General features: G+C 46.5%; 1 protein-coding gene across 1 annotated transcript in view; it reads left to right on the top strand.

Annotated features, from left to right (window-relative positions):
• The window catches only part of LOC119198592 (sodium channel protein type 4 subunit alpha-like), a 71,830-nt gene that overhangs the window by 8,814 nt on the left and 40,516 nt on the right, over window positions 1–22,500 (top strand). The window contains exons 2-9 of the mRNA XM_037455946.2: window positions 2,697–2,861; window positions 3,060–3,203; window positions 4,563–4,681; window positions 9,444–9,533; window positions 10,015–10,143; window positions 13,707–13,798; window positions 15,777–16,019; window positions 18,018–18,081. Of these exons, the coding sequence (XP_037311843.2) occupies window positions 2,739–2,861; window positions 3,060–3,203; window positions 4,563–4,681; window positions 9,444–9,533; window positions 10,015–10,143; window positions 13,707–13,798; window positions 15,777–16,019; window positions 18,018–18,081 (1,004 nt within the window). The 5' untranslated portion in view covers window positions 2,697–2,738. The remainder of the gene's footprint in view (window positions 1–2,696; window positions 2,862–3,059; window positions 3,204–4,562; window positions 4,682–9,443; window positions 9,534–10,014; window positions 10,144–13,706; window positions 13,799–15,776; window positions 16,020–18,017; window positions 18,082–22,500) is intronic.

Genomic DNA, 22,500 nt, shown 5'->3' with positions numbered 1-22,500 from the left:
CCTCAGGTTGTGAGTTCTGGTCCTCCTCAGGTTGTGAGTTCTGGTCCTCCTCAGGTTGTGAGTTCTGGTTCCTCCTCAGGTTGTGAGTTCTGGTCCTCCTCAGGTTGTGAGTTCTGGTTCCTCCTCCTTCGCGTTCACATCTTCACGCAACAACAACTCAGCGTGTGCTTTGTTCAATGGATCCCAGGACTTAGTTTGACCTTATTCAAGAGTGAGAGATTTGAGAAACGCTTGAAGGAGAAAAGAGCGAGCCAAGCGTGAGGCCATTTGACACGCACACACACACACGCACACACACACACACACATACGTGCACACACACACACACGGACGCACACACAGGCACACACACAGGAAGCAAGGAGGGCGAGAGAGGCACAAACTATGTGATGAAAGCTGAAATGAAATAAAGACGGACAGAATATGCACCTACGCCGAGCACATGGCTACACACACACAGACACACACACAGGGACACACACACACACACGGACACACAACGAGCTTCTTTCATCGGTTCCAGACTTTTAACCTAAAAAACAACTCGATACCAGAAATATGCCTCATGACTTCTGCTGCAGCGGTGCCCAACGGCGAGGGGGCGGGGCCTCTACCCAACCTTCACATCCAGGTGTGAGCCGACGGGCTGTGATTGGACGACTGCGTTTACGGGGTCTGTGTTGTGTTCAGGGACTTCGTACGATAACAAAACGTCCTTTTTGATGGTTTCAGGTGGCTGTTTATTTGAAGAGTGGAATCTTGTGTGTGTGTATGTGTGTGTGTGTGTGTGTGTGTGTGTGTGTGTGTGTGTGTGTGTGTGTGTGTGTGTGTGTGTGTGTGTGTGTGTGTGTGTGTGTGTGCGTGTGTGTGGCACAAGCTTTATGTTGTCATAGAGGTGCATGTTTATTACGGCACACTTTCATGTTTACGGAGAAGCCTGAACACGACGAACATGAAATATGAAGGAAATTCGTATGATGATTCTTGGATGTCTGCAGCACACACACACACACACACACAGACACACACACAGACACACTGCTCATTTGCATATACAGTGGCCTCACTTTATATTCTGTCACCTTTTACACACTATTTGGTTACAGACGTCATTTTAAATAAAGTGCCTCAGCACATTCCCTTTGTAAGTATTCTTCATAGTATTTTAATATATTTACATTTACATTATATTCTACATTTGTGTTTGCATATTATTTAGTATTTATTTATATTGTAATTTCATCTATTTTTACCTAAATGTTTTATTTCTATATTTCTTTCATATTCATACAGTCTTTTCTCATATTCCATTGTTTTATGTCCATTATATTTAATGCATTCCCCAATATTTTTCTTCTTTTATTTATATATATATATTATTCTTGATTGATTTATTCAATGAATTCCGATGATCTAAATCCGAGGTTCCGGTGGAAAGCGACTCCTGTGTGTTGGGAGAAGGTCTGGTAGAAGTTTGAGGCCAAAGCAGAATAAAGAGGAGGAAGAAGTCGTAAACAACAACACCACAGAGACACAATGAGGAGTCACACAAAAGCTCATTAAACGCAGCGAGCAGATATCAAAGTGTCTTCTGGGTAATTTGTTGTCAGTCCAGCTTCACACGAGGAGCAATGAAGGAATCAAGGAGCCTTCAGACCAGAGGAGAAGGTGCAAGACCTCAAGGGAGAGTCGTACGCCCACCTCAGTGAGGGAGGAGGAGGAGGAGGGAGGGAAATTGAGTTGAGTCTTTGTAGACATAATAACATCATCACCCCCCCCCCCCCCCACCACCACCACCCTTCAGTGGATGTCATAATTCCCACGCCCGTTAGGGAGCCTGAACGCATCGCTAACGAGCGTCGAGGTTCAAAGGAGAGAGTGTACGTGACCGAGAGTCACAGCAGAATGGAGTGTGTGTGTGTGCGCGCGTGTGCGCGTGTGTGCGTGTGTGCGTGTGCGTGTGTGCGCGTGTGCGCGTGTGTGCGTGTGCGTGTGTGTGTGTGTGTGTGTGCGTGTGTGTGGTGGGGGGGGGGGGCAGCTTTTGATAAGGGTGGAAAACAGAGCTGGATTTCCTTTGATGTGGACACACATTCACACAAAAAGCAACACACACACAAACAAGAAGACACACACACACACTTCAGAAATCAGATTGGGTAGCTGTGAAGAATAAATGCATGAAGGGTTGAAAAATGAGGCCTGTCTAATCATTCAATTAGGATCCAAGGCAGATGGTCTGGACACACACACACACACACACACACACCTGTTACACACCCTCGCTCAGTGTAACTTTACACTCTTCTGGGTGACGATGACACTCTATTGTCGGCATGCACTTCATTACCTCGACATCCCATAATCATCTGACTCCATACATCTCTGTGAACGCTCCCCAGGGTCCTAAAGAGTCCTAAAAGGTCCTATAAGCACCACGAGTCAATTTACGACGTTGCAATAAAGTATTTTCAAAATAAACTTTTATCTAGACAACACAAGTACTACGTTACACACACTAAAAAATACACACTCGTGCATGTTTGTTATTATCTACGGAACTACTTACTGCACAAAGGTCTGCTGGGGCAGTGTTGGTGAAAGGCATTCTGGGTAATGTTGAGGGAAAGTTTCTCGACTTGTACATAAGGAATAAGGAAATGATCAGATGATTATTGCCCCCCCCCCCCCCCCTGCAGCTGGTAGACTGGGCCAGTCAGCAGCAGGATCAGGATGAGAAGATGGCTGGCTGTGTGTTTCCAATGGGACCAGAGAGCTTTCAGCGCTTCACGCCGGACTCCCTGGCGGCCATCGAGCAGCGCATCGCCCAGGAGAAGGCCCGACGCAGCAAACACTACCAGGAGGTGTGCACACGCACGCACGCACGCACACACACACACACACACACACACACACCCCTGACCAACAAGCACTGCTACCATTAAGATGAGCTAGAAGGAATGAAATAAGCTGAATAAAGTGTAGCGATGCATTGAAGCTTCAGGAGACAGATGTGAGGTGTGTGTGTGTGTGTGTGTGTGTGCTTCTGTGTGGGTTTTTAGGACCTGGGCGACGTGGTGCCCCCCCGGCGCCGCCCCGACCTGGAGGCAGGAAAACAGCTGCCGCGCATCTTCGCCGACATCCCGTCTCATCTGGTGGGCGTTCCCCTGGAGGACATCGACCAGTACTACTTCAAAGACAAGAGGGTAGGTCCCCCACACTGTGTGTGTGTGTGTGTGTGTGTGTGTGCGTGGGGGTGTTTGGAAATACCTCGTCTCCCTGGGAGATGAAGAGGACTCTTCACTGAGGACCGGAGGTGGGATGAAGATTTAGAAGCTGTCTGAGCTTCGCTGTGTTTTCCCGTGAGACCTCGTTACAAACCTCGTCACGAAAGACCTCTGACCTCTGATGTACTGAACCATCTTTTATTAAACCGCACCAACTGAAAAGGGAAGTTTATTTTGAAAAGAGTAATTTCATGTAAAGAGTGTGAGGGTAGTGGACTTTTATTAAAATAAATCTCTTTATCAAAGGGGATCAAAGCTTAGTAGAGTTTTTTTGGGCAATGAGACGTAGATCCGCTGAGGACTTCTTCAAATAAAACATCTAGAACACGTTGTCACTGCTGCTCCCGGAAACCAACGGAGACGTTCCTCTCCGGGGATTAGCTCCCCCCGAGTGGCCTCTCTCGCTCTCTCTCTTTAGCTCAGGTGTGTTTCCTCTGGCTTTCAACCAGAAATAGTCTGCAGCAACAAACAGAAACACACCTCCGAGCCCGTGTTACCTAACGCCGATCAACCACCTCACCTCCACTTGCTCCTTCTTCCAGATGCTAAACCGCCCGTAGGTCCACATGTGTCCCTTTTCTTCTCTCGGGTTGTTCGTGCGACGGACCCAGCTGGTCCTCCATCAGCTCATCCTTCAGTGCTCCAGACTTCCAGAGCGTAGCCGGGCCCCTCGGGGTCGGCCCGGTGGCGCCGGGCTCGCTGAGCCGCTGTAGAAACGATCCGTTGAAGCGTGACGCGTTTTCTTCTGTTTGGGATCGTTTTCGAATCACTTTGCTTATTTTAAAGAGTTCTTTGAACGACCAGAACTCGCTGGTTCGTTTGTTCTCACTTTGTTCGACTATACAACAGTAAAGTGACAAGTCGTAATGATTCGTATCGTATCAATGACTCCTTGTGTATTATCTGTTTTATCGTATTTCTGTATATTGTATCTTATCATTTGACTAATTATTTTGTTTTAAACAAAGGGTTACGTTTATAGGTTCTAGTTTCTCTTAGAAACAAGCATGAAGAAATATAAAAGAAAACCTAAATAAGTAAAGGTCTAAAGGTACGACTGTGCATTTCTACTGATGACGAGGCAAGTCAGATGTTTAAATCATAAGCTAACCAGTCCCTTGCTGAGTTTAATGAGCTACTTCGGGCGCTTCACGTCCACACTGTTGTGGTCGGACAGAAGCGTCAATTAATTCCCCCCCCCAAGCCTTTCCCCTCGTTAATTAAACCCAAACCTCTTTGCTTTCTCCGCTGTGTGTGTTTCTTTTCTGTCTTTTGCAGACCTTCATAGTCCTGAACAAAGGGAAGGCCATCTTCCGCTTCAGTGCCACGTCAGCTCTCTACATCTTCAGCCCCTTCCACCCCATCCGCAGAATCGCCATCAGGATCCTGGTCCACTCATATCCTTACAGGCTGCTAGCGCGCGGGCTGGTTGTTGTGATCCGCCGCTGACTGCGGGGAAACGTCTGCGGGGAGGTCAGGGGTCAGAGGTCAGATACAGAGCAGAGAGCCCTCTAGCCTGGAGAAAACGAGTGTGTGTGTGTGTGTGATAATATAAACAAATGGATGCAGGCCGCAGGACTCTGAAGCCTCGTTGCTGCTTCGTGTTGTTCAGTGCTGACGCACATGTGCTGACGCGTGTGAGAGTTTGTGTTATACTACTCTCTCGCTTTGTACATTCATTGTGCAATGGTGTGTGGATGTGTACTGGCAGCCTACACTATGTGGAGTGATGGTCTTTATGCTAATGGTTTAGCTAACACAATGTTGAGCAATGGCCTTTATGCTAATGGTTTAGCTAACACAGTGTTGAGCGATGGTCTTTATGCTAATGGTTTAGCTAACACAGTGTTGAGCGATGGCCTTTATGCTAATGGTTTAGCTAACACAGTGTTGAGCGATGGTCTTTATGCTAATGGTTTAGCAAACACAGTGTTGAGCGATGGTCTTTATGATAATAGTTTAGCTAACACAGTGTTGAGTGATGGTCTTTATGCTAATGGTTTAGCAAACACAGTGTTGAGCAATGGCCTTTATGCTAATGGTTTAGCTAACACAGTGTTGAGCGATGGTCTTTATGCTAATGGTTTAGCTAACACAGTGTCGAGCGATGGTCTTTATGCTAATGGTTTAGCTAACACAGTGTCGAGCGATGGTCTTTATGCTAATGGTTTAGCTAACACAGTGTTGAGCGATGGTCTTTATGCTAATGGTTTAGCTAACACAGTGTTGAGCGATGGTTTAGCTTCAGGACAAATTTGTGCCTTTGCTTAGTACTAAAAGAGAGACACATACAGCTTTAATTATTGTACGCTTTAGTATCATAGTTTTTATTATGCTAGAGTAGATGTCTCGGAATTGTGTATGAAATGATTTGTTCTACCATATTTTGTATGAAGAATGCTAATTGGAGGAGGTTAACTATTCAGAACGAACAAAAAGACAGGCTAATTCATGGATTTACTACATTGCACATAACATAACTGAAATAACGTTAGCTAGAATCCTTGCAAGTTAACAAGGCTAGCGTTGCTTTAACGATAAATCGCACCATGAGGAGAAGCTCTGGTGGCTGCAGGATGCTTCTGTTCTAAATGTCCGTGCGTTGGCTTAGTGATGCTGTGAAATGCCAGCTGTTTTGCAGATGTTGGATTGTACTGTTTGGTTTGTTTAGCTGATGAAATACTCCCAGACTTTTGAAAGTCTCGTTCTCGTTTTTTTGGCCCTTCCACGCTCCCGTTCTGCCATGATTACCAGTAACTCTGAATCTTTTTATAACATACGGCGCCTCGACAATTTTTCACCATCAACGTCATTGATTTTGTCGACTAATCGTTGCAGCTCTAATGGAGTGATGGGTTTTATGCTAATGGTTTAGCTTATTTAGTGTTTAGTGGTAGGCTTAATGCTAACTGCTTATTAAATGTTAAATCCAAGGCTTCATAAGGGTTTTGCTTACTTGTCCTGTGATAAGCTTTATGCTTAGTGATGCTAACATGATATAACAACTAAACCATTATTATTCTTCGAAAAAGCTCCAAAACAGGCGAGAGATTAAGACATTTATGTTAATGATGCTGCTCTGGTAAATATGTTTTTGTAGATTTACAGACACAGTAATGATTTATTAGTGCGACCCATTAATTACAACTAAAGTCCATTAAATTAACCCAGATCACTGTCAGTTGCCCTCAACATGTCATCTCTCACAGAAGGCTCTGCTTTAATGGCAAACGTAATAAATATGCTGACAAATGAGCGGCTTGGAGACGAAGCTCGTCATCCATCTGAATGCTACAATTAGCATCACCAGTGAAAGGATGCTAACGGCTGTGTGGAAAGAACCAGGTAGAATCAACATACTTTCACCATTTGTTATGTAAGGCTAATGTGATTGCTCACAGGCCACATAACATTCATTAAATACAGTAAATATCCATAAATATATAAACTCTTAATAAGTCGGTATAATAGTAATTTTGCATCTTTAAATGGTCAAATTAATCTCTAAATCCTGAATCCTCCCTGAGGAGAGTTTACCGGGTCTCTTACGGCCGGTTTCCAGAAACCTGTAAAGGAATGACTGTATTTACCAATCATCTCAACTGTGTGTGTGTGTGTGTGTGTGTGTGTGTGTGTGTGTGTGTGTTTGCACGGTCTGTCTGTGTGTAGGAATCAGATGGCTCATCCTGTCGGCCGTATTTCTGAGCCAGATATGATCTTAATCTGTCTGGTGAGCTATAAACATGACCAGTAAATATTTCCCATCGAGGTGGTTACTGTTTACACACACACACACACGCACACATTTACATTTCAGGCCTCTGACACACTGGGACGTTTCCATCTCATTCGTTCGTGGCATTTCTGCTGACGCCATCTTGGGTTTAACCAGAAGTGGTCGAGGGGTTGGAGCAAAGTGCCTCCTCGTGTGTTTTAATAAACAACAAACAAACAGAAAACATCTGGCCTCAGATTTGCGTAACACTGGATTAGCGGTTTGTACGAGGTTTAAAAAACTCAACCCCCAACGACAATAAGTTTCATCCAAACGCTCTGCAGCGTCACGCCGGCGTCCTCCTCGGGTTCCAGACGCCGAGCCAACGTGACAGATATTACCCAACACCCAAAACTCCACAGAGCCCCCCTCCATCCCCCACAGCTCCCCCCCCCCCCCCGCGTCGCCTCACACACATCTATTTTTACAGCGCCAGGCGGCCGCTGGTGGTGAGAGATGTCGAGCCGGCGGACACGCTGCTGTTGTCGGGGGGGGATAAGTGGGTCAAGAGGTCGCTGACGGAGGTGTGGTGCCGCTGATGTGCTACGTGCGCGTGTGTGTTTGTATGTGCGCGTAGTAAGTGTGTGTGAGGCAGGGGGCGGGGGGCACAACTTGTGGTGGTGAAGTAGAGTTTTAGTTTGTGTGTGGGATGAAGTGCGTTCTGGATTCAAGCCCGACCGCACTGGCGCCACAATGACAAGCTGTGAGTGAGGTGGACAGACACACACACACGCACGCACACACACACACACACACACACACACACACACACACACACACACACACACACGCGCACACACGTCTAGAAAACAAAAGAATGTACATTTCCTCTCTCAGCTGATTAATACCGCCGTCATCTTTATACTGGAAACACTACATTTCCCAGGGGGCCTGTGCTCTGGAGGACACGCACTTGACTTTGTGTCCCATGATGCATTGCTCAGGGAGCAGGTTAATCCGTCTGAGCGCCCTGCAGCCACCAGCTGAGTGCTGTGCTGCTTCTTCGGGGTGAACTGAAGTTGTCTTTGTGGTGTCGTGCCGTGTTTGACGGAACATTTAAAAAGAACTTCAGTCTTTGTTGTGCTTTTTAGGGCGAGTTTTACACGAGGTCACACACACGTTTAGGTCTTTATTATATTAATTTGTGCATTTCATCCAACACCAAACGGAACCATTAGCTAATGCCTCATTTGCATATTGAAACACAACATTATACAACCATCTTTTCAGCTATACTAACAATTATATTATATCAAATTAAAAATACCAATAATAATGTCATCAGTGCTGTCCTGACTCATAGTTTTTTCATCTGATCTATTTTTTATCTTATTTTGTAGTTTTTTTCTCTTGCTGGGCCACAGCTCCTTGCACAGATCCTTGCTGTTCTTTCAAAATAAAAGCTGAGTCAGCGGAGCAGCTATGACGGACTCAAAGTGAAGTAACAAAGTAAAAGCCCATCAGTGCCCACACGTGAGTGATGGCGGGGAGGAAGACGAATGATGAAAGAGGGAGGAAATAAAGAAGTAAGAATGTGGAGGTGGGCGGTGTAATGACATTACGCTACGGTGGCCTGGGAGGGTCAAAGCGACAGGGCTGCCATTACGCCGTAATTAGCTCCCGGGTTGTGCGGTGGCGGTGGGGTGGGGGGGTTGGGGGGAGGCCCGTTGTTTGTCAATCGGTAAGCGTATTATCTCGCTCCATCACAGCCGGCTCTCAATCAGCCGATCATCACCCCGCGGCTCAAACCACGTCTCCGCCTCGCGGCGCCGGCTCCTTCTGCCAAATTACAATAATTATGATTCATTTATAGCTGAGCTGCCTCTCTGTCGCCCGCCTCGTTGCCGTGCCGACACGTGGCGTATCGCTGCCGTCTGACACTTTGGAAAAGTTACAGCTCCCCATTAGACGCCGATCGGAGCAGAGTGGCCCCCAACTCTTTTTACTCCCCCCCCCCGTAATGGCGTTTTCATTTTGCCGTGTTAAAGGTGGCAGGAGTCGGGCGGGGGGCACGGGGGGCGTTCTAGTCGCTTCTTTTTTAACCGAAATGGGAAAAGGGTATTTGAATAAAAGACATCACGTACACATACACATCGGTACATTTCAGGCCTCTGACACACTGGGACGTTTCCATCTCGTTTCCACAGCGATGAATCACAGCTAAGCTCCGCCCACTCACCCCCTTCTTTATGTATATAAAAGGTTTATAGAGATTAGGGTCTTGATATTGAACCTGATGTGTGTATATGTATGTATATATGTATGTATATAGGGAGGGTGAATCATGTAGAGTAGATATGAATAATCCCAGTGAGGATGAATCCTGCAAAGATGAATATATCTTGTATAATAATCATAAGATTTGTTGTCCTTGACCTGCTCACCTTGTTCAGCCTCTTCATCATGTGCACCATCCTCACCAACTGCTGCTTCATGGCCATGTCAGAGCCGGCCTACTGGGCCAAGTACCTGGAGTGAGTAGACCAGCCCGTCCGTCTGTCCCCAAACCGTCTGTCCCCAAACCGTCTGTCCCCAGCCCGTCTGTCCGTCTGTCTCTAGTTGTTGTGTGTCTCTTTGTGTGCATTGTGTGTCTCTGTAGTTATTGTGTGTGGAGTTGTGTTGTGTATCTACAGTATATTTTATGCTCATTTGCCTTTGCCTGAGTTTCTTTTAGGCCCTTTTTTCTTTAAAACATAAAGTCGGCCTGATGCCCCCCCCCCCCCACACACACACATACACACACACACACATACACACACTAGCGCCCCCCATTGAGCTGCCACCCCCCCGTCGGGTCAAACTTGTTTCTGGGGACAAAATGAAAAGTGAAGGATGAATATTTATCCTTTCTTCCTTTTGCTTTATTCATCTGACTCCTTCTCCTCCTCCTTCAAACTTCCTCCTTTCCGCTTCATTTCCTGTCCTCCTCGCTCTCTAACTACCCCCCCCCCCCAGGTACACCTTCACAGGTATCTACACCTTCGAGTCCCTGATAAAGATCTTGGCGAGGGGCTTCTGCGTGGGGCCCTTCACCTTCCTGAGGGACCCGTGGAACTGGCTGGACTTCAGCGTCATTGTCATGGCGTGAGTCCCACACAACGTCCACCACCAATGTCCACCACCAATGTCCACCACCAATGTCCATCACACAATGTCCACCACCAATGTCCACCACCAATGTCCACTACCAATGTCCACCGCCAATGTCCACCACACAATGTCCACCACCAATGTCCACCACACAATGTCCACCGCCAGTGTCCACCGCCAATGTCCACCACCACTGTCCACCACACAATGTCCACCACCAATGTCCACCACCAATGTCCACCACCAATGTCCACCACCAAAGTCCACCACCAATGTCCACCACCAATGTCCACCGCCAATGTCCACCACACAATGTCCACCACCAATGTCCACCACCAAAGTCCACCACCAATGTCCACCACCAATGTCCACCGCCAATGTCCACCACACAATGTCCACCACCAATGTCCACCGCCAATGTCCACCACACAATGTCCACCACCAATGTCCACCACCAATGTCCACCACACAATGTCCACCACCAATGTCCACCACCTTAGAATCGAGGCGTTGGTCCATTCTTTGGTCGTTTTTCATCACGTCACCCCGAAGGGGGCGGGGCCTTTCTGCGATAAGTCGACATTTCCCTGTAGTTCAAAGACCTTTTTCACAACAACCGGAAATGCGTAATCAATGTGGAAGTGGTCTTCCTGTCACGCGTCAACGCATCAGGACAAAGATTTACCTACAGTCACGTTGAAGACGTAAATGGAGGAAAACTCCATCACCTCCAGGTTTAAAGTTGTCTTTTATCTCGACTCCTTTTTCCTTTAAGGGTGAAATGGTTCCAGGGAAACGGGCCTCTGGTTTCAAGCTAACAGTGATGAGCGCTGCCCTTTTTAACGCTAAGGTTTGGTGCTCGGTGCCGAATGGCCTGAATCCATGTTCATCGAACATCACCATCAACAGGGAGGGGACAAAAGGACAATGTGTCCTTGTGGGAACAACAAGCGTTGTTTACCGTTGGCCTGACAGGAAGAAGATCACCATGACGATTGCGTATTTCCGGTACCAAATAGGGAAGTTGTGTGAAAGGTCTATTTGTTCATGTAGTCACGGCGCCTGGAAGTGTCTCCATGAGACACCTTCCTCTCCAGAGTCTGACAGTGACGTTTAAATCTCTTTAAGTAGAACAGCTTCTCCGACGGAACCTTTGAATCACTGCTGACCAGCAGCTAAAAGTCCAAATACTGAGGAGTCACACGTTGGATAAACACTGGAGCGACATTCTTCTGCTCCTACTTTCTATATTTCATCAAATGGAAAAAGAACAGACTGATGAAAGGCTTCATTTGATCCGCGATGAACTTCACAGAAACGGGGGCAGCTGTTGTGCAACTTCAGCTGCTCGGAGGCTTTTAATGTGAAAACATCTGTGCAGGGTGAAAAAAAGAGAAGGGGGGGGTAGGGGGGGGCAGAGAAAGAGCCGCTGACGGGATTAGCGAAGCATCGGACACATCCGCCGACTCAGCGCCACGTCTTCAGCCTCTAAGAAGTCATCCCGATATTAGAAGCTTATTCCACTTATTTAACTCGACGTTGTGCTTGTTCGGCCCTTTTTGTAATTATGACATTTCACCAGAGACGCTGCGTCATTGTTTCATTACTAACATCGTTTTAACTATTTAATATGAAAAAAGTTGCATACGCACTAAAAAAAAGATTTTTCTCAGCAGCTAAAAGCAATGCAGACAAATAATAAAATATCATTAATATTAGGATTATAATAAAGAAATATGGAGGTCTAAACATACTTTGTTCATTCAATCACGTGCTTATGTAACAATTTATTATTCAGTTAAAAATATGTAACGGCTACAAATAAAAACTTTTTTCATTTAGATTGTTAACAAAGTGTCAACAGGGAGAAAGGCATTCTGGGAATTTCAGTCTTTGAGGGGGAAATGTGGAAAAAGAGTAAATTACACACACAAACACAGTCGGTAGGTGTGTGTCCTTGAACGGAGGGCCGTGCTGCGGTCAGTTGGATCTTTAGGGGGACAGTGACACACATGTCACCACAGACACACACACACACACACACACACGTTGTTGGTCACTACGATAGTGCATGTGTGAACACACACACACACACACACACACACACACACACGTGGAGTGAAAACACACTACGATAGTGCATGTGTGAACACACACACACACACACAGTCCGCCCCTGACACGTCACCCCTCTGTTATTAAACCCAGAGTGATGGTCGGTGAATGGACACACACATCACACTGAGTCATGTGATGTGCAGGTGACAGGTGTACGTAGCATAGCATAGCGCTAATCCGCTAGTTCCATTATTGGCTGATTAGTCATTATAATAATAATTATCATTAGTACTAATTATAGAAAAAGAAACTATATATGTGCACGTTTAACGTCAGCATGACAAGAAAATGCTTTTTATGTTTTTATATTCCCACACATGTGAAAGTACTTCCTGCTTGTAGTGAAGCAAATGAAATCAACTGCTCACTGTTGATGTTTTCCTAAAATCACCACAGTATTTTCCGACCTTGTTTATGTTTCTTTCTTCTTTTGTTGTGTGTTGACATCTGACCGCACTGCCCCCTACAGGCTGTTAACAGAGTTTATCAAAGTAGGGAACCTGCAGGCGCTGAGAACCTTTAGAGTGCTGAGAGCCCTGAAAACTATCTCAGTCATCCCAGGTAAGGCCTCACCACCACCAGGGGGCGACTGAGGGTCAGATGCCCTGTCGCCGTCGCAACCTGGTCCTCTCTTGTCCGTCCCGCGTCCGCCGTGTCTGGCAGCACCGCCCCGTCCCTTCAGGGGTCAGGGCTCAGCGGTGCCAAACTGAAGACACGGCGGAGAAGGAAAAGTCAGATTCGTGAAAGCTGAACGCAAAAACAAACCTGAGATGGAATAAAATCCAAAGAACACATCAGCCCACACGGTGTTGCTAGCTAATGCTAGCTAATGCTAACGCTACACATCCAGCAGCGTAGCGTAGCTTTGTAGCTTAAATATTTAGTGCCATCTCGGGGGCGAGGTTGCAGAGTGCAGCCGACTGGACTCAGTCACTCCTGGCGCTCGTGGTTACCGTGGTTACCGCTATAACCCTTCAGCTAGGTCTTAACCACGGAAGCCTCTCTCTCGTGATCTTGTGTTTAATCGAATAATATTTTTGAACCGAGAAATGCTGAAATAAAGTAAAAATATGAATTGACATTAAACGTGATATCTTCACTGGCCTTGTTCATTATTTCATGATGAAAGACCAAACAGAGTCATACGTGGTTCTGGAAGTCTGTTCAGACAAATACCTGAACACGTTCACCTGATGGCACTAAATGAACGGAGTGAAAACACGGAGCAAACGCTCGTCTCCAGGTTCTCGTCTTCGTGAGCAGCTTCCACCGCCTGACTTCCCCTTCAGAGGAGTCATGTCCGTCTCCGTCCACCTGTCCATCCCTCTGTGTCGGCTCGTTGTTGCTCAGTGTGGTCATACCCTTCTGTCTGTGTGTGTGTGTGTGTGTGTGTGTGTGTCTGTGTGTGTGTTGTGCTTCTGTCTCCCGGCTCGTTGCAGATATGTGACTGAGTTTGTGGACCTGGGTAATGTGTCAGCATTAAGGACCTTCAGGGTGCTGCGAGCGCTCAAAACCATCTCCGTCATTCCAGGTGAGGAAGTGAAAAACGTTGAGGTTAATATCAAACGCACCCCCAGAAGAACTGAACGCATCCTGTGTACTACCTGAGTAATCAGAGTACTCGTGGGTAGTATGCAGAAAGACGTCTTCCTGGGAGCTGGTGGAGATGACATCAGAGGCTCCTGATAGTTGGATGTGATGACATCAGAAGCTCCTGATGGTTGGATGTGATGACATCAGAAGCTCCTGATAGTTGGATGTGATGACATCAGAGGCTCCTGATGGTTTGATGTGATGACATCAGAGGCTCCTGATAGTTGGATGTGATGACATCAGAAGCTCCTGATGGTTGGATGTGATGACATCAGAAGCTCCTGATAGTTGGATGTGATGACATCAGAGGCTCCTGATGGTTTGATGTGATGACATCAGAGGCTCCTGATAGTTGGATGTGATGACATCAGAAGCTCCTGAAGGTTGGATGTGATGACATCAGAAGCTCCTGATGGTTGGATGTGATGACATCAGAGGCTCCTGATGGTTTGATGTGATGACATCAGAGGCTCCTGATGGTTGGATGTGATGACATCAGAAGCTCCTGATGGTTGGATGTGATGACATCAGAAGCTCCTGATGGTTTGATGTGATGACATCAGCATAGCAATCAGTAACATAGCACCAGACATTGATAGTCAGACTCACCTGAGGGAAGCTGGATTATTGCGTGTTGTTTGTTGAAACAAAATTTCACAGTGGTATAAATACTTTGGTAGTACATATGTAATACTGTAGTACTTTGTGTAACAGTGTTAGTAATACTGGTACTTCAGTATGAATACTTCCATCAGCACTACTTTCAGATTCGTTGAACTAATCTGCTGACGACTTAAAAACAGGATTCATAATCTATGAATAAATATTAGATACCTTTAAAGCAAAGAGATTAAACTCTAATATACATTTAAATATGAATTGAATCCAGGTACTAGCTAGCCTCTGTATGTTCCCACTGTGCATGTTAGCATGCAGCACTAACGCGCAACTGAACCCCCCCACGTGTGGTTTGTTCCTAGTGTTTTTACCACACTGCTTGTGTGTTGTGTTTTTAATCTCAATGTCAACAGGAGTTTGTTGTTCTGTGTTTTGTTTTTATTTATATTGTGATTCAATGGTGTTTAAAGATGGCCGCCCTTTGGTTTGACTCCATAACCTCAAGGTTTCTAACTTGCTTTTTTGTCTCTTATCGGATTAGTAAAAAATATTCATGATTCTTTATATTTGGAAGCAGCTGCAAGATTTCATTGAAGCGGGCGGCCATCTTTTTGGTTGGTGATTAAATATAAAGAGCATGTAGAACTTTAAAGAGGAATGACGTTAAAGAGTAACCGGTGCACGTTGGACTTGATGAAGTAACGTGTCGTGGAGGAGGCGGGGCTTAGATTCGTGGCGACTGTTCATTGGGCTCCCCCCCAACCGGCTTTGTGGAGGGTTTGATTGACAGATGGTTCATCCAATCACCGGCCACGTACAGCTCCTCAGATTCTTCTGTTAACATGTAAGGACCTACGAACACATCTCGATAGAAGACAATGAAAACGGATAAAAATGTAAAATATGCGAAAACACATGTAGAGCATCATCAATTTATTTCATTAAACTATTATTGTACGACAAAGTATTTGGATTTCCAAGGATGCTTGTCTATTTTCAAACGCCTGTCGTTTCACCGGAAATCGTCTTTTCAAAAGGCGGGATCTTAAAAAGAAACATGCGGACGATTGGATGGAACCATCTGTCAATCAAAGTATGATTTTTGATCTTTTTTTCCCACTATTCTTCAATATACAAATATTTTTTTGAGCTAACATAGAGCCTCAGGCGGTGATAATATACGATTTCTGTTGTTTTGATGTGTACTACTCCTTTAAAGGGGACCTTTTATTCCATCTGGTTCAATCGATAGTATCGAAGTATTTCAAACGTCCGTGTGAATATGCGTGGTCTGGTAGGCCTGAAGACCATCGTGGGCGCTCTGATCCAGTCGGTGAAGAAGCTGGCGGACGTGATGATCCTCACCGTCTTCTGCCTGAGCGTCTTCGCCCTCATCGGCCTGCAGCTCTTCATGGGGAACCTGCGTCAGAAGTGCGTCCGCAGCACGGCGCACTGCATCAACGGCAGCCTGCCGGACAACGCCACCTTCTACTGCAACAACAGGACCTGGGCCTCGCTGAGGGACTTCAACGACCACGAGGGTGAGCTCGCTCTGCCGCGGACGCTCCTCAGCATTTAGTCCTGATGGCGTGATGTGAAGCTTTCAGACCGCTCCTGGTAGAAAATCCTCTACAAAGGTTCCACCTGAGGGTTTCAGAGTGTGTGTGTGTGTGTGTGTGTTTACCAGGAAGAGACCTGACGCGCACACACACACACACACACACACAGAGGTCGTGGGAGGTCACTTGGTTTGATTCTTCATGTCAGTCATGGTGACCAGGGAGCATAATATACGTCATGTGGACGCACACAGTGTATATAAGCACATCCATTCAGTTACACACACACACACACACACACAGGTCGAGGTCACGGTGATGGAAACACTTAAATATGCCGTCAGAACCAGAATGAACAGAATATTGAACCTGCCTGCAGCTGCAAATGTTCATATGAGTTCTAAATGTTAATCTACAGAAGGATTCTTCTGCTATGTCAATTTATTTCTAATATCCTACACTAGCTTGTTATTTCCAACATGCTATAAAGCTGCTACAATGCTAGCCCCACCAAAGGTTGCCACCCGTCCCTCAAAATACAGAGTTGCTTCTCATGCAAATAAACCCCCCCGAATTCATTAAAACCCGTCCTACTCTGCCCCTGATTGGGTGATTCTCGCTGCCATCGTTGGTTGGATTGCAGACCCCCCCCCCCCCCCCCCCCTCATGTGTTGTCCCTCGTTAAGTTGTGTTTGTCTTTTAACATTTTAATCATGATGGCTTTCTTAAAACAAACTAAACCTGTTTAAGTGTTAAGCTGTGCAGGTAAATCCCTTTAAATTGATGAAGAACCATTTAAGCCCAACTATTAAAAGCAAATGTTTTAATTCCACAGGGAGCCGTGAGTCGAGGAAACCTCGTTAAAACCACCCGCCTCTTAAAGGAGGCTGATGGACCTTCATTTTATTCATCTGCAGTTGGCCGATCCCATCAAACAAATGTCCCCCGCAGGCCCCCGTATCGACCCCCTAAAAGCTGCCGTGAAACCCGAGAGCCTGCTGTTAGAGTCTCCGATCGGCCCGACGGGGAGGGGGGGGGGGGGGGGGGGGGCTTTTAAACATTTCCCATCATGCTCGTGTCGTCCTGTCTGGTTGGAGGAGTCAATGAGTGAACATGTACAGTTCCCACTCTGATATTAATGGGAAGCACCTTTTCAATCAATCAAGTCATGACGATCTACTGGGGGGGGGGGTGAGGGGGGGGGGGTAGTAGAGGCAACCAAACAGAACAACAAGCGCAGAACAAATGAAAAACAATATATTATAATATATATATATATAAAAACAACGAGCGGCTCGTCTGCCTGAAGGAGGGAACCATCCACAGCTTCCTGGTCATTAGCAGCTGCACCAATGTGTCCGTTAGCAAGGAGCGCTAATTAGCACTACCGAGTTTAAAGAGTAGATCTCAACATGAAACTTTCTCACACCAAGATGCAAAAGGGGGAGGGGGGGTTATTAGGCCTGTCAGAGTAATGGAATGACACCCCCCTGCCCCCACCCGCCCTCACTCCTCTCCCCTGATGCCCCGTGGAGACCATGTTGTGGGTCTGTGCAGCTCGGCTAACTCTTCTCAGATGGGGGTTGCTCTGAAAATGATTAAATGGTATTAATTAGTGTAAACTCCTTACCTTTTGAGTCAAATACTGTTTTAGTTACAATTTTCACAATAAGATGTCCTGTTTCAACACCTCCAAAAAGCGCAATCAAAGAGTTTCACTACTTTCTCTCATCAAAGCAGTTGGACATTTTTATATAAATTCATTACATTTGACACATCGATTCGTTGACATGTATGAATTAACGTCACTAACCCTTTCAAAGCGATCGAACAAAAAATACGAAATACACCGTCAAACACGGTTACGTTAAATATTTTGCTTTTTTTGGATACCTGAAGCTAAAGTTGGGGGCGGAGCTACTGGGAAGCTCCTCCTCTCACCTGGAATCTAACGTGTGGTTTTATTTTCTGTTTTCATAGACAACTTCTACAAGGTGGAAGGAGCCAAGGACGCTCTGATCTGTGGGAGCAGCGGCGACGCGGGGTGAGTGGACACGCCTCCTGGCCGGGGGGCGGGGCTTGTTGCAGGATGTAGTTTTTATCTTGTTTTAAGTTCTATTTTGACCATCAGTAACAGACTCGTTGAGTTTGAGTGGTGGTGGGTTTATGTGTTTCGTGGGATAGAAATCCCTATGGTCTGATTACAGGTCCTTTAGGTGACACTTTTATATACTTTATACTTTGTGCATGTGTTGCATACGTCTATATTGCGTTAACATTTCTGCGTTATTTTCTAGTTCCTCTTATTGTTGTTGTTTTCAGTCTCTTTGCAGATTCCTTGTAGCACCTTTATTCACTACTTTGTAGTCTTTCCAGTTGAGTTTTATTAGTGTTCTGCGACTCTTTGTAACAGACTTGTGTCTCTTTATGATTCTTCTTTGTATCTTTGAGTCTTTCCCTGGTGTCTCCTTGCTGCGTAACTCGTCCATGGGTCCAGACTCATGTCTGCTGTGCCTCTGTTTTAATGAGTTTAGATCCCATGAAAAAAGAGAACGCTGTGAGACAGACTGTCCCAGGGGGACGAGTCCTGAGATAAAGCAGAATATCTGATTTGAACCTGAAGTGTGAAATGAGTCGTTCAGGTGTTGCTGGGTAGAAGGTTCTTGGTGTAAAATCACGCCGGCGGCATTCAGGCGACTTCACAACATCGCAGTTATGGATTATGAGACCTTCATCACTGTCAGAAAGACAAGTTCACATCAGCTGGCAGGCCCTCTCGGTCCGTCACCGCGGCAACGCTCTGCCCCCCCCCAGTCCTCCGGGAAAAGAAAGTTGGGTTTATCAGTTGTTGCGTGTACTGGGTTGCGTGTACTGCGTGTACTGCGTGTACTGTGTGTAACGCATAGCGACCCGTCGAAGTCTCCCAAAGACTCAAAGACCCGGAGTCTGTGGTTCTGGAGCACAAAGAACAGCTGAGGCTGACGAGGTCATCGCTGTTACTTTGGACCTGATGATGTTCAAAGAGGAAAAGCCTTCACTTTGAGGAGAACATCTAGTGGATATTACTTCAGATGTTTCCGTCCTCGGAGTGCTGGATCGAATGATTCCATTCATAACGTTTTACCCCTCGACCAACGATTCACGTCCTGAAGTTCTGAGAGAGGGGGGGGGGGGGGGGGGCAGTGGTCTCATCGAACAACTCGAACTCGAACAACCGGCTTCTTCAGCCAAGTATCTGTTTCTTTGGTGTGAGGATGGATGTAAGAGCCCCCCCCTCCCCCCCCCCCCGGGTGTTCTACCAGCCCACGGAGTGGAATGTTGGACGCCCTGTTAACGAGGCTAACGAGGTTTTGTTGTTCGGGGCGCTCGTTAAGGAATCTCGTCGGCGTGTGACCCCCCCCCCCCCCCCCCCCCCCCCCCCCCCCCCCTCTGAGGTCACCGGGGGGGGGAGTTCTGGTTCATCCTGGACTCGAGCTTTAAAAGAACTGAATCCTGGTCCCGGTTTGCATCATTTCATCATCTTTTTTAAATACATTCTGCCTTTTTCTTCCAGTCACAGAATTATTTAAGCCAGATAATTTTCAGGAAAAACGAACAAACAAACAGCGACGTGCTTTTGAAAACGAGTTCAAAAAAAAATACTCAACAGACATTTTAAAATAAAAAATCCCTCCTGTGTTCAGAGAATTAAAGCAGAAGAAAGAGGAGGCGCCTTTTGTCCCTGGACGGGACGCTTCCCTCTGTCTCTCAGAAACACAGCTGATATTCATCATCCTGTTAGCCTAGCATCCATCGCCATGGCGATGCACTCACTGCGTGTGCACGTGTGTGTGCACGTGTGTGTGCACGTGTGTGTGCACCTTCCATTAAATTAGGCTTGCATTCATGTCTGATGCTTCCAGCTCTGCTGCTGGTAGACGGCATGTTGATGCACAACTGTGTGTGTGTGTGTGTGCGCACGCATGTGAACTTAAAATATGTGCACGTGTACACTACTCCCCCCCAGACGCCCCCCCCCCCTTCTAGTGTTTATGGTTCAAACATTATGTTAAAAGCTCAACTGATCAATAACTCAACTACATATTGAAAACATTTATCAAAATGGGGGTTGATTTTGTCTGAGTGCACGTTTGTGTGTGTGTGTGTGTGTGTGTGTGTGTCAGAGTGCATGTTTAGTTTGAGTTATGAGCTCTCCTGGAGGCTTTGAATGTGACATCTGTCCAATGTTCACCCAAAGACACAAAAGAGGCTTCCACCTAAAATCTAGACCAGAGGGAGGTGTGTGTGTGTGTGTGTGTGTGTCTGTGTGTGTGTGACAGACAGCTTAAAGTGATCCTTTTGTTTCTTCCCTGATGCTGAAACACTAAATGAAATCACATCCTCTACGGTGAATAAAGATGAAAAGAGGCGTGAACTTTCTGACTCGACAGAGTTTTCGCTTCTAAAGTTTCCTTTTTTAATGAATTTGAATTGTCTACGTGTTGAGCTTTTATTCTGAAAGGGTGAGAACCTGAAGCGGCTGTAAAGACGAATGAAGGAAACGCACGACTTCCTTTGCTTTATGAGTATTTCTACTTTAAATCCAGAAGCTTCCTGAAGATCACGTTTCATGATTATTGGAGGAATAAAGTGGCTCAGTGGGGGGAAAGGCCCCCACCACACTGTGACCTTGATGTTCACCATCTTTACTCTGACCCCCCCCCCCCCCCCCAGCAAACCCTCCCACCAGAGACACACACTCTGAATCATGAGGAACCGGAGGACAAAGTGGAGGCAGAAGGACGATCTGAGGAGGAAGGAATCTGATTTTTGAACCATTAGTTCAGATAAAACAATTATAATAATAATATAATAAAGCTGACTTTCAGTCTTTAACAACAATTATTATTAAAGTATTTCACAATCTTAGAAAGTAATTCATCTTTAAGTTTTTAAGTAGTGAGAGAACTCACTTCAGAATAGTTGAAATATAAGATAAATAAATAACCCAATCCGCCAAAGAGCTTTTATCAATTATCATTTATTAACTTGTATTTATTAGAATGAATCAGCTTCTTTTTAACTGAGAAAAGCAGTGAATTTGGTTTCTAAGTGAGATAAACAAACGACACTCTGTGTGTGGTGGTGTGTTCAGGTGTAAGTAAACAGTCCAGCAGCAGTAAATTATGGAGTCGGCATGAAAGATTAAACTTGCCCCCCCCCCCCCCCCACACCCCCCCCCCCCCCCCCTCAGGGAAGCGGCCTCGGACGGATGAATATTTATCGGGCGGCGCTGTTGACAAGCGGAGCAGCCGCTCGCCGATCGATGTCGCCTCCCGAGTCCAAGAGGACGGAATGCAGAGAGGTGGAAGCTAAGCGAGGCGATGGGTGAGGGGGGGGGGAGACAGGAAGTAGACCCATGCGAGGGAGGGGTTTCGGGAGGAAGGGCAGTGACATAAGAGGGGGAAGCTTTTTGGTTGGCAACTCAAAGGTTAAAATAAACTTTCATCAAGTAAAATACAATGTGTTCGAAACTCCTAGAAACTCATAGACGTCTATGGGAGCAGAGGAGTCGCCCCCTGCTGGTCACTACACAGAAGTAGAGTCATTTCCTCATAGACGTCTATGGGAGCAGAGGAGTCGCCCCCTGCTGGTCACTAAACAGAAGTAGAGTCATTTCCTCATAGACGTCTATGGGAGCAGAGGAGTCGCCCCCTGCTGGTCACTACACAGAAGTAGAGTCATTTCCTCATAGACGTCTATGGGAGCAGAGGAGTCGCCCCCTGCTGGTCACTACACAGAAGTAGAGTCATTTCCTCATAGACGTCTATGGGAGCAGAGGAGTCGCCCCCTGCTGGTCACTACACAGAAGTAGAGTCATTTCCTCATAGACGTCTATGGGAGCAGAGGAGTCGCCCCCTGCTGGTCACTACACAGAAGTAGAGTCATTTCCTCATAGACGTCTATGGGAGCAGAGGAGTCGCCCCCTGCTGGTCACTACACAGAAGTAGAGTCATTTCCTCATAGACGTCTATGGGAGCAGAGGAGTCGCCCCCTGCTGGTCACTACACAGAAGTAGAGTCATTTCCTCATAGACGTCTATGGGAGCAGAGGAGTCGCCCCCTGCTGGTCACTACACAGAAGTAGAGTCATTTCCTCTTAGACGTCTATGGGAGCAGAGGAGTCGCCCCCTGCTGGTCACTACACAGAAGTAGAGTCATTTCCTCATAGACGTCTATGGGAGCAGAGGAGTCGCCCCCTGCTGGTCACTACACAGAAGTAGAGTCATTTCCTCATAGACGTCTATGGGAGCAGAGGAGTCGCCCCCTGCTGGTCACTGCACAGAAGTAGAGTCATTTCCTCATAGACGTCTATGGGAGCAGAGGAGTCGCCCCCTGCTGGTCACTACACAGAAGTAGAGTCATTTCCTCATAGACGTCCATGACGCAGAGGAGTCGCCCCCTGCTGGTCACTACACAGAAGT

The sequence above is a fragment of the Pungitius pungitius genome, chromosome 19, assembly GCF_949316345.1.
Source record: "Pungitius pungitius chromosome 19, fPunPun2.1, whole genome shotgun sequence".
Taxonomy (NCBI): Eukaryota; Metazoa; Chordata; class Actinopteri; order Perciformes; family Gasterosteidae; genus Pungitius; species Pungitius pungitius.
This window is presented reverse-complemented; position numbering and strand designations above follow the sequence as displayed.